Genomic DNA, 17642 nt, shown 5'->3' on the forward strand with positions numbered 1-17642 from the left:
TCAGATGGGCTGTACTAATCTGTCCTTGTGGTAGCTTCCCATCAGCATGTTTGCCCAATTTTGGCCATATGTTTTATAGTCGTGCTTAGTGTTGGTTGCATTTAATCAACTTCATAGTCAGTTTCTATTACTGAGCACATGCTGCTTTTGGCAGCAGTTTAATGATAAATGGTGTTTTTAATGAGATTTCCTTTCATGTGATTATAAGACAAGGGGCTGTTTCCCCTATGCCAATTAGGGAAAAAACCACATCTTGTATTTGAATATATATGGTACCTATTATACTCCTGCTCACATTGGGGATACTTAGTTGGGGGTGGTTGTGGCTGGCCAGAATGTGGAGGGACCACTAGTACTGTCTTTCTAGCATAATTGTAACTTTTCTGTATTTTGGGTGAAAAGCAAATGTTCTGTACACATGAAAAGCATGACATTTCATGAGGTAAAAAAAAAGAAAATATACAGTCCAACATAGAAGTACTATTTTGTAAATTATGTGTATTTCAGTGGGGAAGCTGATGAGTGAATAAATACTCCTTGAGCTAATTGTCTAGGTGCAGACAAAGCTGGAGCTGTAGAACTCACAAAAAGGCATGCTCCCAAGTTAGCAATCCACGTGTCGAATGTGCCAAAGTAATTCCCTACAAATCTAGTTTAGTTATGTAATAGTTATTATGGTGAAATACAAGACTTGAACTTCCAAACAGATACTGCCACATCCAGTAATGTACAGCTGTTGTAAAGCTTCTAAACAGTTTTTTTTTCCCTTTCAGATCAGCATCTTCATGACACATTTGTCCAACTATGGGAATGATCGCCTAGGGTTATACACCTTTGTGAATCTGGCCAACTTTGTTAAAAGTTGGACTAACTTAAAACTACAGACTCTACCTCCAGTTCAGCTGGCTCATAAATACTTTGAACTCTTTCCTGAACAAAAGGACCCTCTCTGGCAGGTAATACATGGTCAGAGTAATCCCAGTCATAATTCTTAAATTACAGGAGAATCCTAATTTAATTTTTTCTTAAGAAAATGATGATTATGACATTAAAAATGAAGATAGTTTGTTTTAAATGCCTTTAGGTTCACTTAATTGTCTACATAAACAACAGTTTTTGACTAAGAATAGATTTACAGATACAGGTAAATCAGGCCACCTGGCTTTGTTCAACCAAATACCAGTCATATTGAGAGCAGCTGAATGCTATTTGTCTAGGAAAAGGCTTTCCTTCCCTCCTCTCTTTTATTTTCTTGATGCATCACATTGTATTAACCCATGATACATAATCAATAAGATCAATTCAGACACCAGATAGTGAGATCTACCACAAGGCAGACAATGCAGATTCACTGCATCCATTAATATGGAATCACTTGTATTATGTCACCGTATCTGTTATAAGGAATCCCAGAGACCATGTTTACCTTCAATGAAACAACAATGGGCCTGTTCAGGAGAAACAGGAGAAAGTGTCCAGAACATTATTATGTATTCACCATTTTCTCCTTTTCAGACCATGTTGTACTGATGTGTGATCTCAGATACATAACATAAGCTTAACTCCATGTAAACCTGTTTAGCAAATTCAGTTTTACCTTTGTCTCATGAAAGAAAAATTTCTTTGGGCAAGATGTAAAAACTAGTGAACTTGGTGGTGCTTCTATTCACTGAAGCAGAACTACATTGATTTGTGCTAAAGGTTTTGTCCTGATGTATTTTGTTAACTTGATTCAATAGAACATATGCCCAATCATGCAGTGACTAGGCATGGTTTTACTTTTAGGTGTATGGGATGTTTTACTATGGGCAGAGGGATGAGTATTTATGGAAATATGGGGGGAGCTGGAGCATTTTGCTTGACTAGCATTATAGTGGGCATGTCTATAAGAGACACTATGTTGATATAGCTCGTTGCTACAGCGACATAGCATTGGCGGGCATGAAGTGTAACACCGCCGCTACTGTGCAGTAGCAATGAGTTTAAAGCTAATGCAAGTACTAAGTGGCGCATGTGTAGATGCACCTAATGATTATGAAATGTGTTCAACTGACAGACCCTGAGAATATCATGTTTCACTTTAGACAGAACACCAGATGAAGCAATGTGAACAGTACTGCTAGATATAATTCTTGATTTTGGCAGATTTCCTCCAAGGATGAGAAAGTATTTCATTTTCTTTGCCCCAGAGAAAAGATCTCCAATAAGACTATTTTACATGCCATGGACAAATAGAAATTTCTTTTCTACTGCTACAAATTCCCCACAGACTGGAGTCTTTCCTCCTCCTCTCCCTTCTCACCCTCTCTGGGAAAGTTATGGGGGTGTTTCCTTGCAGCTGGACTCCTGAATGATGCTGAACACATAAAGATATACTGTAGTTCAGCTGGAAACTATGAGCATGATATAGGAACCATTTGGTCAAATTCTGTGTCCTGTATTATGTGTGAGGTCACAGTAGATAATTACCCTATGAATACATATGAATATATATAGAGAGAGAGGGAAAGAAATGTAGTAGTTGATCCTATAAAGTTTTAAACAATTGCTTGACTCTGTTGACTATTCTAGGGATCAGTCTTACAAGCTACAGTGTATTTTTGCCCTAGTGTAGCGAATCATTCAAGTGCAAGCCAAACTTACTTAAGTGCCTCAATGAATTAATGCCAGAGTGCTCAATATCTTACAGGCCTGGATTCTTAAGAAGAAATTTGGAGATTGTTGTTATTGACTCCAAAGAGACTAACATTTCACAACTGCTTTGTAACTTTGCAAGATCAAGACACTTGAAATATTTTCCAATATGATAGAAATAACTTTCTTTTCTTCCTCAGAATCCATGTGATGATAAGCGACACAGGGATATCTGGTCAAGAGATAAAACTTGTGACCATCTACCAAAATTTCTTGTGATAGGACCCCAGAAAACTGGTGAGAAGATGGTGAATTTAAATTACTTGAATAAAGAATGTGATCCTAAAGACAGTGTATCCTTACCTTTCAGTGCTACACTTACATATTTAGTACAGAGCATGGTGAAGCAGATTCAATTATATAGAGGTGCTAGATTCTGAATGGGAACGGACAGCAATAATTAACTCTTCTGTTGCTTATGGTATGGAGCAAACTGATTTGCAAAACATAGAAACTTTCTTCCAGAACCATCCGGGACTTTTAGAATACAGCCCAGATTGTTGTCATGGTTTTTCCATCAGAAGAAGGACCAGGGGTTTCCCAACATAGCCTGTTTTCAGTTGCTTGTTCAGATTTAAGGGGCCTGAATAGATTCAACAACATGTCTGAATTGGAAAGGCTCAAGAGGTTCAAATAGATTTTTTTTTTGAGTTATTTTCTCTTAAACATTTTAAAGGAAACTTTTTTTCCAACTTTGGTTTATTTTTGATTTTTTTTCCTGCCTAGAATTTTGACATAACTTCCTTTTTGTGAGTTCTGCTGTTTCTATTATTGTTCTCAGGCCTAATTTCAGTGCAGTTATAGGAAATCAGGATAAAGTTCACTCCTGTGTCAAAGGGCTAATGCCTTGTTTTAAGGAGACCTTTAAGTATCACAGCCTTTCTTTGGCACTCTGTATAGAGGTAAATTTTATTCACAGTGAATGTGAATTATTTCATTCCCCAACAATGAAAACAATGCAATTAGACACTGGAAATGAAATAGGTGCACACTAAGTTTTGTTAATTGTCTCTATGTAAGGGATGACTTTGTGCTGATTAATTTCTCAGATGTTGAAGTAGAATCGTCTATGATAGCAATAGAGAGTTAAGTATTTCACTGATAACATGATGCCTTCAATTAGAGCATTTAATACATTCTACTGTCTATACTGATTTCTTTTGTTAAGTGTATTGAGAGCTAAAGATGAGAAGCACAGTATAAGATTAAGGAGTAGTGGTACATTACAATTTTTATATGCTTAGTTCAGATACCAATTAATAAAAGTTTGTATTGTGTTTCTGGGTTCTGAAGTCAATACATTTGTAATAAGAGTGCAGTCAAGAAAGTAAATGCAGATGTTTACAATAAACAAACAGTCTGTCATGAGACCCAAAGGGAAAATTACTGTTAAGACCTCTTATCCAATATCTTTGCTTTGTTGAATTAATTATAATTAATAATAAAATTACTTATCACTTGCCCCTTTCAGTTCAGGATCTGAAAGCACTTTGCAAACATTAATTGATTAATTAATCCTCACAATGTCCCTCTGGGATAGCCAGTATCATTATTGACTTGCTACAGAAGATAGAAAGAGGTTAAATGAGTTAGTCTGAACTCAGGTAGAAAGCAGGGTACACTGGCATCTTAGGGTTCATGCAGATATTACACTTAGATCGACCATACATATATTTGGGAAATGTAGATCAGGCAAAAATAGCCCGATCTAACTTAGTTCACCTAAGGAGCTGCACTATGTACGCTGGGATAACCCATTCTAATCTCACTGAAAATGCGTACATGTTTAGAGTACATCTCTGGGGCTGGGAAAGCCCAGCCACTTGTTCTAACCTCCGAGCCATGGGGCTGTGCTTTTGTTAGCACCAGTCCCCCAACCCTGACTGAGCTATTTTTAGTTCTTTGGGGCCCCCCATTCCTGGACAGACACCACTTCTGCATGTAACCCTTGCCCCCTTCAATCCCACCAATCCCCCTTTCAGATCCACTAGTTCTGACTTAATTAGATTGTATTCCTAATGTAACTCTCAGCACTGACTGTGTGAGTGCAAGTGGGGACCCGAACTACAATCATGCATCTTAAAGTAAGCCATGTGATCCTAGATCAGGTCCTGAGAACATGTGCACATGCACATAATCCATCACAGGAAGATAACAAATTACCCAAGATTATTTAGAGAGTCCATGAGAGAGTCAGTGGGTGCATCTGCATGAGATGCTTCATGCCCATTGGACTAATTCTACCACTAATTGGTGTGGCTGGCAAAAATTGTGCTAATGCAGTGATGCACGGTAGATTTAGGCCAATGCTCATTAAGCATCACACAAAAAGCATTCATCTGCACTAATGCGCAGTAGCGCCAATTATAGCACATTAAGTTTAGTACCTATTATTACAGGTACTAAACTTAATGTGCCATAATTATGGATCATTAATGACTATGTACATGTGTTCACTAAGACACTGACTCCTGATATCCAGTTAAATGTCCTAAACATTAGGTATTCCCTCTAGAATATATATTTTAAATATTTATAGATATAAGCCCTTTGATGTGAAGGGCAGCATATAAATCAAACAAAGTAATAAATAATGCACTCACACACACACACACACACACACACACACACACGATGCATCTACATGTGCCCCTATGGTGCCATTGTTATAACATTACTGTGCGGTGCCAATGGCACACAGTTATTTTTAGCCACTACGTGGCTGTAATGATGCACTATAGCGAGGGACCATGTCACTATGGCGACGTAGCTGCGGCATCACAGTTTTTGCCTGCCAATGCTGTGTCACCATAGTGTGTTGCTATGGTGTAGACACGACCACAGATATGCACACTTAACTTTTAAATATGTATATTTAAGATTATCTTTTTTGTTGCAATTTTTCATTGATTTCTCACCAAAGTCACCATAGTTGCCATCCTAATGATGACACAGTGGGAAAAAATCTTTAATAAAGAACAAGTTTTAAATGGCATATAATCCATGAACACAAAGGTTTTTAAAGATAATCTGCTAATGCTTGTTTAAAATCAAACATCATCTTTCATCCTCTTTGCTTATTAATAATTCCTGCAAGGAAGCTATCCAAGATACTTACACCTACTATGCTGGAAATGGATGCTGTCTCTTGGACAAGAGTTTTTATCCTGTAACATTAAACAGTCCACAGAAGATAAAGCATAGATGACAAAGGGAATCTGAGAGAAATGGAAATGGAAACCATCAATAATTATTTATGAAACATTATGTGAGGTATACAAGATTTTAAGATGAAATACATTACTAATGTTAGGGCCACATCATTAATATTGTACATGTGCGTGTGTGTATGTGTACACATGCACACACATATACATAAGCCATACATGTATATACACTTACATATATAGAAATTATAAAAATCAATAGAAACATCATGATGCATGCATGAGCACATTATCTGGATTTTTTAAAATGTGAATGGATTACTGACTGTAGAATAAATAGGTCTACATGCATTATGTGTTTAAACTGAATATTCTGCATGCTAATACCTGCCTTTCAGCAATAGTTATTTTTCTTGTGAACATTTTTTGGTACAATTAGTCATGTATTTGTTCAGAAATACTTGCTTAAACAAAATGTTTACAATGTTTTTTATCCTACCTGGCAACATCATATAATCTAAAGTGTACTTTTTCTTTAGGAACAACAGCACTTTATTTATTTCTTCTCATGCATCCTTCCATCATCAGTAATCTCCCTAGTCCAAAAACGTTTGAAGAAGTTCAGTTCTTTAATGGAAACAACTACCACAAGGGAATTGACTGGTAAGAAGAATAACAAAGAAAGAAATGTTTGTTATTAGCACAGACTAAATCACATTCAAGCAATTATGGAAGTATGTTTAACACATACATAATTACTAGATAAATTTGTTAGGCTTAACACTATCTGAGGGAATGAGAAAATAGTTCATAATGATGGGACATTTAATCAACTGTTAACCTTAACTTTAATTAAATTAACGTATTAGGGAGTCCAACTGTGATGGCCTGCCTCATGTTAAGTAATACTTTCTCTGGTATGGTTTCAGCTTGACGATATTGATTTTACTTCTGCCTGTTCCTCTAACTGGGCTAATTGTGAAGTCCTACTTAGCATAAGTAAGAATGTAATTATTGGCACAACCTGTCAAATGTGGACTAGTCAGAATAAAAGACACTCATTAATAAGTAACTTTAGGTTGAGTTTTTTTCCTGTGCATTTTAATACTTTTTTTTATTGTTTTCACTTAAAAATTGTTTTGTAAACCTTTATGTTCCAAAAAGTTCTAGCAGTTCTCAAACTTAAATAAAGACTGATATTTAGAATGAATATCATAACACACATAAATTTTAAATGTTAATCCAATTAAGCTGTTTTTATTGAACAAAGCCAAACATAAAAACTGAATATATTTTCTACAATATAGAAGCACAACAAAACATATAAAATCTCACTGAAAAGACAGGTTATCACCACAGTTGCATTTAACTTAAGAGACTATTCAATTATTAGGTTCAAAATGTCATGAAAACCAAGGAAGGAGTGATGCTTCATTGTATATATTTTTTCCATACTGCATAGTGGAATGTGTGTCATGCTATTGATCTAGCAAGAGTCCTGATGCCTTTTATTAGACTGATTCGTATTTTTAGCAGCAAGTTTATTAATTCTGTGTACTTTTTGTTTATTTCTGGGACATGCAGAGATTTTAAAATAATCAAAGATAAGAGAGGTTGCAAATTTACTTTTAGTATTTTGTTAACCCCAGCATACATTTTGATCCATGGTCAATACAAAGGGGTATATTCAAATAGCATGCAGGATAATTAACCTACAGTGACTCCACAGAAACAAACAGAAGCTTTTTCTATATTGATTTTAGATATTTTCTAAATAAAAATCCATCTTGCTCTATGCAATATAAAAAGCCAGCTCATCAGCTGTTACAAATTAGAATAGTTCTATTGATTAGCTCAAAATAAACAAAGTTGCATAGAGAGTTTCAGAAGAATAAAAATAAGCTTGTCATGTTATTTTTCTGGTTTTCTTTATAGAATTTTTATGGATGTGAGGGAAATATGATCCCTGCTCTGGACCTTTTACACTGGCTTAATGGTACAGTAGCAGCATAAATGGGCTTTAAAAGCCATAGATCCAGCCAGTGCACAATTCCCCATTGTAGAAAGCAAGGAAGACTGTATTCAAAGGATCCTTTTGCAAACCTGGGCAAAGGGAGCATTCTGGAGGTGGACTGACAGGCAGAAGGCACATGCTGAGTCTGCTCGTGCAGCACTGTGCAGGTTATGGAACATCATTGCTACACAAGCTATAATGAAAGCATCTCTCCAGGACCATTTTATTAATGCCAGGGACCTCTCCAGACCCTGGAACAGCTAAGAACTGGGAAACTATAAAGATGGCTTAAACCCTCTTCTCCTGTCCTCCCTTGAACCATGTTTATTGTCCTTTTACTTTTTGGCTCTCTCTGCCACCTGAAAACCACACTCAGAAGCGCTGCAGGAAAGGGCAACCATGGCCTTTGTGCATGTTACACCCTGACATGGATGTAATGTAGCTACCTTAGTGTGGACTGAATCATGCCCATAAAAGAATTTTCTGCAGAAAGCTTTTTGGCCTGCTCTTGCTACTTCATTGGGGAAAAGGAGCATTTTTCATGGTGTAGCACCTGAGGACTGGAATCCATGTGTTTCACTGCAGTCTGCCTTCACATAGTACTGAGACATGCCCTTAGAGAAGCAGTCTCAATTCTCCCTCATGTCTTTAATGCATACATCCCTTTATTTCAGGTCTGGGAGGCTTTACATCCCAATTCATGTACAATTTTATTTTTAAATGCCCTTTTACAAAACATTTTCCACTTTTTCAGTGAAAGATAATTATTATTATTATATCTAACGACCTCCTAATCACTCTTGAACATCATTAGTGATATAGGCACAGCATCAAAGCTGAAAACATTCTGGATTTTTGGTTCAGTGAAAAATTAAAAAGCAAATACTGGTTTTTTTTTTTCAGTTAAGTAAAAACCCCAAACCAAAGAATTGGAGTCAACCTAACCTAAAACATTTCATTTGACATAAAGTAAAATATTTACAGTAAATGTTTTGGGGTTATTAAGTTAAAGTTAGGTCAGTTTTTAAAGGAATGCCATTTTTAAAAAAAAATTGAGAACTTTCATTTAATCAGTGTCAGAACAAAATATTTTTATTTTAAAACACTGAAACAATATTTAATATTTTCAATTTTTTCTACCATTTTGTTAGGCAAAACTATTCAGTGAATCCAGTTCAAATTTGTGACTAATTTCAATTCTTCCCAAGATTCCATTTTTTTCATAAAATGTACTGACATTTTTATTTATCAACAATATTTTACTCAGCTTAAAGATATTATCTGTTAGCATTATCGTCACGAAGGCAACATATGTCATAGCTAAAAGTTTAGAATGAAACTTTTGCCCATTTTGTTTTCAATTTCTTCTGTTTTAGATTACATTTGAAGAGTAATGTTTCAACATGCCATTAAGTACAGAACGTGCATGAAAGTTTAAGATTTTTAATGTTTTTAATTTGAATAGTATTTTCCCTGTTCCCAGGTATATGGGTTTCTTCCCCAGCCCTTCCAATGTTACAACTGACTTCTTGTTTGAGAAAAGTGCCAACTATTTCCATTCAGAGGAAGCTCCCAGACGAGCAGCTTCCTTGATCCCTAAGGCCAAATTCATCACCATTCTCATTGACCCATCTGATCGGGCATATTCCTGGTATCAGGTAAGTATCTTGCCACTGAGAAATGGGCTATGAATTCAAAAGCAATAAGTGATAATGAACTTACATCCCATTCTTGTGAATTTGCAAAGACTTTACCATTATGTCTTTGAGCAGGAGTAGAATTTACTGTAAAGTACATGCCACAATTTAGAATATTGAATTACAGCCTTTTCTATTCAGCACCCGCTGTGATACCAGTATCATATATAATGTAATTTTTCAGCCAAATGGCTGCCTCCAGTTGCAAATAATTACTTTAATCTCAATTCCAACTGACAATGTTTATCTGGTAAACATTCTTTTTCACCCAATAATGTTTTGGTAGAATGACCAATTTCTTACTATAAAGGGCTAATCACTTTAGGTTACCCATATATCTGGCATAACTTTCAAATCTCTATTCTTTAGACAACAGAGTCAGATTGATTGGTATGCAAGTATGGCACACCATTCAAAGTTTCAAAGGAGTAAGAAAAAGATGCGTCTAGCTTAGGAGCCATGTAGCACATTAGGACATGTTAACTTCAGTTAGCATATTAGGACATTTTAACTTCATTTAAAACATGAGCATGCACACTTTCCATTAGTAAAACATGCTGGTGCTATCGTATCATAGCAAAGTTATGACTTTTCAGGGAATGGTGCCTTTGGGTTGTACTAAGCAACTTGTTCAGCTGTCTTTGGAGCTGAAACAACTATATTTTGTTCCATAGAGATAATATGAGCTCATAATTCCAGTGTGGTACAGGGACTGGGAACAACCAACAATCAACTAATTGTTGGTCACAAGCCCAGCATCAAACTGGAGCTGGTTCAAGACTCCCATGAGGTACTATGGTTGGAACTGACAATCACCTGATCACCAGAGCTAGCTCAAGACTGGCAACAGCAGAGACCCAGCTTACCCCATGGATCCAGTGGAAGCAGTGGCACCTTGTCCTGGGCTTGGCTTCCTGTGCCTCATTCTGCCTGCCACCAATGGCAGTGATGTGGCTCACCCCAGCGTGCCAGTGGCAGGCACTCCCAGCCTGGGCTATACTCAGCATGCAGCAGGGAGGCCACAGGCTGCTGGCATGTGGATTGCATGTCCTCATGGGCACATCTGCAAGCTGTGGTGTGAGTGCTGGGGTCAGTGTCAGAAGGGATAGGGGCACAGGCAGCTCCTGCCATGTCTACACTGGTCTGAGATCATAGTAAGCATTACTGTGAGACTGCTCAGAACGTGTTCTAATTTTTAATATGGCATGGTAATTCTTACTAAGGCTGCGTGAAGCTTCAGTCACTGATTTGATTCGGTGGAGATCTGGTCAATTCAGTGGCCAAATCTCTGAATCTAAATTTAATCAGAGGACCCTTTCATCTCTCCAAATTGAATCAGAACCCTCCAACTCAATTCAGAGAGATTCAAAAAGATTTGGTGATTTAGACATAGAGACAGCTTTAAATGTTTTTTCTACATACCTCTATGTAGCAGGGGCTCCTGAATGCTGTGATGCTGGGGCAGATGGAACGTCCCACAGAAGCACGGGGGGGCTCCCCAGCATGCTTGGGAACAGACCCGGAAGTGGACAGAAGCACTTCTGGTCCACTTCTGAGTTCACCATGGGGCATGCAGGGCCCACCCCCCACCCCCCGACTCTTCCCCTGGCTCAGCTCCCTGGGCCTGGGGAGGCACCTGGGGACCTCTTGCAGCTGATTGCCAAGCTGCAGGGAGTGGGGGGGCCCCAAGCACACTCCCTGGCAGATCTGGAAATGGACTGGAAGTACTTCTGGTCCACTTCCAGGTTCACCGCCAAGGATGGGGGGGGCCACGCTCCTGTGGGATGCTCCATGCACCCTAGCATCTCAGCGTTCACAAGCTGTGCCTGCTACCTCAAAGTATGTAGAACAAACTTTTAAAACTGTGTCTACTTCCAAATCGCTGATTCTTTGAATCAGTATTGAATCTTCAGATTCGGATTCAGGGACAGCGATCCGAATCAACAAATCGAATGACTGTCCCCAATTTGTGCTGACTCTTAATTGAATACGGCCCATTTTGCACACCCCTAAAGCTTACTATGATCTAAACAAGACACATGCAAAGTATCCCATGTTACAGGGCACTAGTCCTGAAGACTAAAGAAAACCAGTCAATTTTCCTTGTCAGTTAACTGTTCCTTTTTCATTTCCTAGCCATCTTTTGTCCATTATGTAATCTGTATCCTTTCATAAAGGAAAAATCTGGAAAGCGATGGCTTGGCTAAAACACTAGCATTGTTAAAATTATGTGGAATCATACATGCAAAATTTGACAAAGGTGGACAAGTAAAGCAGTCAGTAATAATGATGTAAATCAGGCAACAGAAGTTCAAGTACACTCACATAAAGTCTGGAAATTAACCATCTACTTATGGTTAATGGTATCTACCTTTATTGTATTAGCATCAACGATTTCATGAGGATCCCACTGCTCTGAAGTTCAATTTTTATGAAGTCATTACCTCAGACCATTGGTCTCCCTCAGAATTGAGAACTCTCCAGAAGAGATGTTTGACCCCTGGATGGTATGCTGCTCATATAGAAAGATGGCTAACTCACTTTGCCACTTCACAGGTAATTCCTATCTGATGATTTCACCAAGATCACTTGGTTTTCGAAGCCACAACCTGAAATCTCAACATGTGATGTTACCATATATGATTTTGTGATTTGAGCTATTTGGAAATTATCCAAAGCAACATTTCCTTTTTGTTAGAAAATGTAAATCCACCAAAAATCAAAATGTTTGCTGGAAATGTGGTGATGTTGTTAGGCCCTCTGACACAAACCAAGGAGGCTTGGTAAACTGCTTGGCTTTTTTCAGTCTTGTCCAGTTTGTGGGTTGTCACAGAATCTTCTTCCGTGTTTCCTGTAAAAATGCTTTTAGGATTTCCCATCTCCCAGCCATGCTGTCTAGATCCTGACTGTCCTGGAAGTTATTGAACTCCAGACTTGTGACAGAACTTTTAGGGGCACTTGGCTTCCTGCTGTGCATCAGGTAGCCTAGGAATACTGGAAACCTTGATTTGATGTTAAAGCTACCAGGCTTCTTCTGGTATGGGATAGGTATTACCATGGTTTGTCAGCTCTAATCTTTTTAGTAACCCATTGGACTTGGGAAGCCTTTAGAACCTCACTTTTTAAATGAGAATTTTGAACACCCCTGTTCCCTCAGAAATTTAAAACGTGCTGATGCAGCACTTTTTAAAAATCTTGTAAAATAAATTAAAACCCGTCTTTGATATTTTTAATAATTGCATTGAGAAATTTTCCAAGAAAACGCTATATGCCCATGAATCTACAGACAAATCATTGTAAGATAAGCTACCTATTTTTAGCTACAGAAGTTCAGAACATATTCATTCACTACATACCTCTAGCTACTTCTTACTAGTATGTTTTCCAAACCATTCTGCCTGTACAAGGAAACAAGGATGTGGAAAGCAAATGGAGTGTTATAAATAACCTGTCAGTCTGGGCCAGGACTTACGGAGACCATGGTGAAACTGGTCAGGGCAGAATTTGCTTGTTTACTCTAGAAAACAAAAGAGACCAATAAGTTCTGTCTCTGTCCACAACTGGGCCTTCCATGTTGTCCCACACTGGCCTTGATTCACAGCTACTCCTGTCCTACAACTGAAATGGCTCTTGTAAGATGTCAGATGTGTTCCCAAACTGGGAGACTCAGGTTAGGAAGAACACTGAACAGCAGATTATTGTTTTGTTTTGTTTTGTTTTCAGTATTTGGTCTACCTGTGGGAGAGGAAGACCAGATTGGCCCTTGAGTTTCAGAACTTGATTTAGATGCTAGGACCCAGTAGACCAAGGGATTTCAATTTGTCCCATTCATTCATAAGTCTGGGCCCTTTCCTAAGATGTGTTGTTTCTCTTTCCCTTCTGCAGTAGTTAATTTTAACACAAAGAAAAATAATAACAATAATAATAGCACAGACTCTGTTATTAAACATGCAGGTCTAATGTACCTTGACATATTTCTTGTAAAACTGGCTATTGCTTATGTGGCATAGTTGTAGTGATTAAGTTTACAAGATACAAAGTGCACTTACTCTTAATAACATACACTGAGAAAGGGCACTCGTTACACTTGCTAATGTGTACTCAGCAATGTGCACTCATTCTTAATACCATGCACTCAAAATGTTAATAATTTATAATCAGACCTCACAATAAATATAGAAAACATCCATCCAAGCCAGCTAGTATCAGTGTAACACTTTGTGCTGTCCTTATAGCTTTCATATGTACATTTAACAGCCAGAGGATATATCTACATGTGTGCTTTACTGTCAAGTAGACTAATTAACTCTGCAATAAAGTGTCACTGTCTACATGTGCTCTGGTATTAGGGCACAGTAAACCAATTCACTCTGCCATAAGATACTATTGTTGGAGATGATACTATCTTATGGCTGAGTCATTTACTGTGACCTAACACTTATGTAGACAGTAACCACCTGGGGAAATTTAGCCTGGTCACCCCAGGCTACTGGGGGCCAGACCCCTACCTACTACCTAGCCACATGGCTCCACATATTTGGCATTCTCATGTCCCATTCAGCCCCTCCCCTGCCAGACACCACCACCCAAAGCCTGGAGCTGACCCCCCTGAGGTTGCTGCCAACATGTGCCTGCTCTATCCTGGCTCAAATTATTGCTGTGCCAAGCACCCATGCGGATGCTACGCCAAGGAGCAGTGCATTCCAACTCAAAGTGGTCTGGAGTTTATTGCTTCACATTAATTGCTTGTGTACAAGCACCCAGTGGCAGGGAAAGCCACTTAGTTTGTCTGTTTCTGCTAACAAAGTGTGCAAGGTCCCTTCGTAAAACAACCAGTGTGCAATTATCAAATGAACTATCATTCTATTACATCTGTACAGTGCTTACCATTTCATTATAGGATACTTAATGTGCTTACTTCTCTCTGAGTCCTCAATGTGACCTTTTGTTCAATTGTATTTTAATGCTTTTGAACATTTTTATCATCTTTTCTTTAATCTGGCTTCCCAGTATCCTGAAACATCTGTGACATTTTTATTTTATTTTTAAAACTGTTTTGAGACAAAAAATTATTTGCCAAAGCAGTTTCCTTCAGTTGTTATATGCAAATCTAAATAGGGCCAACATGATTCTACATGATAAACAATTAAACCTAAACAGAGTTAAGTTGTTTGATTGTTATTGATAACACATCAGAAACTTCAAATCCACCCATCACTAATTCTGCTATAGAGAGCAAATGATGTAGTTTAGTTTATTGATCTGAATTTTGTTCTTAAATTGATAATATATTGATTCTTACACAGTTGCTAATTATCGATGGACAGCAGCTAAGAAGTGATCCAGCTACTGTGATGGATGAAGTGCAGAAATTTCTGGGAGTCTCACCTCATTATAATTACTCAGAAGCGCTAACGTGAGTCAGTTTCTTTACTCTCTTCCCTTGAAAAACTGATAATTCATTATAAACAAAAAGCAAGAAAGCACAGGAAAAGAATATTACCGTTGGAAGTGAACCACTCCGAATTAGAACAATAGCATAACTAGGTATGAGTATCTAGGGTGCCAGGCTTGGGTTCCAGTTGAGAGGGGGCAGAAGATTGATGGCTGCTGTCTACACAGGGTACAAAAATTATTTGTTATACTTATGTATGGGAACTGCTATAACTGAGGTTGTATAAGCAACCTTAATGTATCCACTTTCTGAATATACATTATGATATAGTTTTCAATTTTGTAGAATCATAGAATAATAGAATCATAGAAAATTAGGGTTAGAAGAGACCTCAGGAAGTCATCTAGTCCAATCCTTGGCTCAAAGCAAGACCATCCCCACTAGATCATCCCAGCTAAGGCTTTATCTAGCTGGGTCTTAAAAACCTCCGAGGATAAAGATTTCACAACCTTTCTGAGTAACCTGTTCTGGTGGTTTACTATCATCCTCATCAGAAAATTCTTGCTAATATCTAACCTAAACTTCCCTTGCTGCAACTAGAGACCATTGCTCCTTGTTCTGTCATCTGCCATCACTGAGAAGAGTCTAACTTGATCCTCTTTCAAAACCCAACTCAGATTTCATAGATATCATAGACATTAGGGCTGGAAGGGACCTTGGGAGATCATTGAGTCCAGCCCTATGCCCAAAGGGCAGGAAGTCAGCTGGGGTCATAGGATCATAGGATTCAGTTAGGCTCCGGAGCGGTGAGAGACGCGCGGGTGAAGCCCACTGCGCCCCCGCTCCCCCGAAGCCCCCCAGACACCCCCTCAGCAGCCGCAGAGCCCCCTGCCGACCCCCAGCACAGCCGGAGGTAAGCAGGCTCGTGGTGGGAAGGGGTTAACTCCTCGCTCCCTGGGAGGAGGCTGCTGCCTGGTGCCGGGCCGGTTCAAGCCCCCGCCCAGGCCCCTACTTGGCCCAGCCCCCAAGGGAACAGGCTGCGTAAACAGGCAGTAGAGTTAGCATGGAGATCGCACAGGGGAGGGCGCGGGAGGGCACGAGACCCTGCCTGCAACCCCCCCAGAGTAGTCAGCCCCAGCCGTAGCCAGCCTACCAGAGGCATGACACGGATGGGCATGCGCCACACCCCGAGGGTCCCCTCGGGCTCTACGGCCCCTCCACTGGGCACCTCAGAGACGGCCACCCAGACGGAGCCCATGGTTCCGGGCTCCACGCAGACGGAGCCCCTGGCCCTTGGCTGCGGGGGCTGCCTGTCCCTTTTTCAGGCTCTGGGGCCCGGGAGCATGGCCACCTCCCCTTGCGGGGTCTGCTCCCTACTGGGGTCTCTGGCGCGCCAGCTGGAGGAGCTCCAGGCCACAGTCCAGAGACTGCGTGCCATCAGGGACTGTGAGCAGGAGATAGACTCCTACTGCCAGGCCCTTCTCCCCCGGGAGCCACAGGGGAGAGCTCCGTCTCCCTCCGCGACTAAGGAGGACTCTGGGACCTCCCGCTCTGCCCAGTCAGGGGCATGGACCAAGGTGGTCAAGGGCCCCAAGGCCCGCCGCACCAAGGCCCCTGCCCCGCCGGAGCATAGCAACAGGTTCGCACCTCTTGCAGCCCCAGCAGAGCCCATGCAGTTGCCAGCTCCTGCAGGCAACCCAGGCTCGACCGCAACTACTGGCCCCGCTCTCCCCAAGACAAAGCGTAAGGTGTTTGTTGTGGGAGACTCCATCCTGCAGGGCACTGAGGGGGCAATCTGCCGCCCCGACCCCTTAGCCCGGGAAATCTGCTGCTTCCTGGGGGCCCGCATCCGAGACATTGTGGAGAGGATCCCGCAGCTCTTCCGGCCCACAGACCACTACCCCATGCTCCTTATTCATCTGGGCACCAATGACACGGCTCGGAGCACCCCCAGCCAGGTCATGACGTGCTACAGGGAGTTGGGAGCGGGGCTTAGGGGTCTGGGAGCTCAGGTGGTGTTTTCGTCGATCCTCCCAGTCTCAGGCTATGGACTGAGGAAGGAGAGGGGGATCCACGCGGTGAACCAAAGACTGCGGCGCTGGTGTTATCGGGAAGGCTCTGGCTTCCATGACCACAGCCCGCTCTTTGGAGAGAGAGGCAGCGAGCTGCTGGGAAGAGATGGCCTCCACCTCTCTCCCCTGGGAAGGAGGCTCTTCTCAGCCAGGCTGGCTGACCTGCTCCACCGGGCTTTAAACTAAGCCCGCTGGGGGATGGGGGGACTACTGCCCCTGCTGGCCCGCTGAACGGCCCTTGCAAAGCCAGCGGACCAAGGCACTTAAGGGGGCACTTAAGGGAGCCCACCCCTGCCCCAGCCCTGGCACAATCTGTGGGCAAGGCAAGAGCCCCCAAGGGCACACTTGCCTGCCTGTACACTAATGCCAGGAGCCTGGGCAACAAGCAGGATGAGCTCGTCCTCCTGCTCAGTGCAAAGAAATATGATGTCATTGGGATAACGGAGACCTGGTGGGACTCCACCCATGACTGGACCACGGGTATAGAGGGCTATACCCTATACAGGAGGGATCATGTTGACAAAAGGGGCGGGGGTGTAGCTCTCTATGTGAAGGAAAGCTACATGTCCCTGCAAGCTGATGTTGGCGACCGGCATGGACAGC

General features: G+C 40.8%; 1 protein-coding gene across 2 annotated transcripts in view; it reads left to right on the forward strand.

The window, feature by feature from the left end:
* LOC149870672 (N-heparan sulfate sulfotransferase 4) overlaps nt 1–17642 on the forward strand; it is a 179521-nt gene that overhangs the window by 142564 nt on the left and 19315 nt on the right. For both annotated transcript variants that reach the window (XM_090036653.1, XM_090036654.1), the window contains 6 exons: nt 774–956; nt 2835–2931; nt 6401–6524; nt 9359–9533; nt 11958–12128; nt 14879–14988. In XM_090036653.1, the coding sequence (XP_089892779.1) occupies nt 774–956; nt 2835–2931; nt 6401–6524; nt 9359–9533; nt 11958–12128; nt 14879–14988 (860 nt within the window). The remainder of the gene's footprint in view (nt 1–773; nt 957–2834; nt 2932–6400; nt 6525–9358; nt 9534–11957; nt 12129–14878; nt 14989–17642) is intronic.

Source organism: Crocodylus siamensis, chromosome 2 (genome assembly GCF_052110815.1).
Source record: "Crocodylus siamensis isolate JL-2025a chromosome 2, ASM5211081v1, whole genome shotgun sequence".
NCBI classification, from domain to species: Eukaryota; Metazoa; Chordata; order Crocodylia; family Crocodylidae; genus Crocodylus; species Crocodylus siamensis.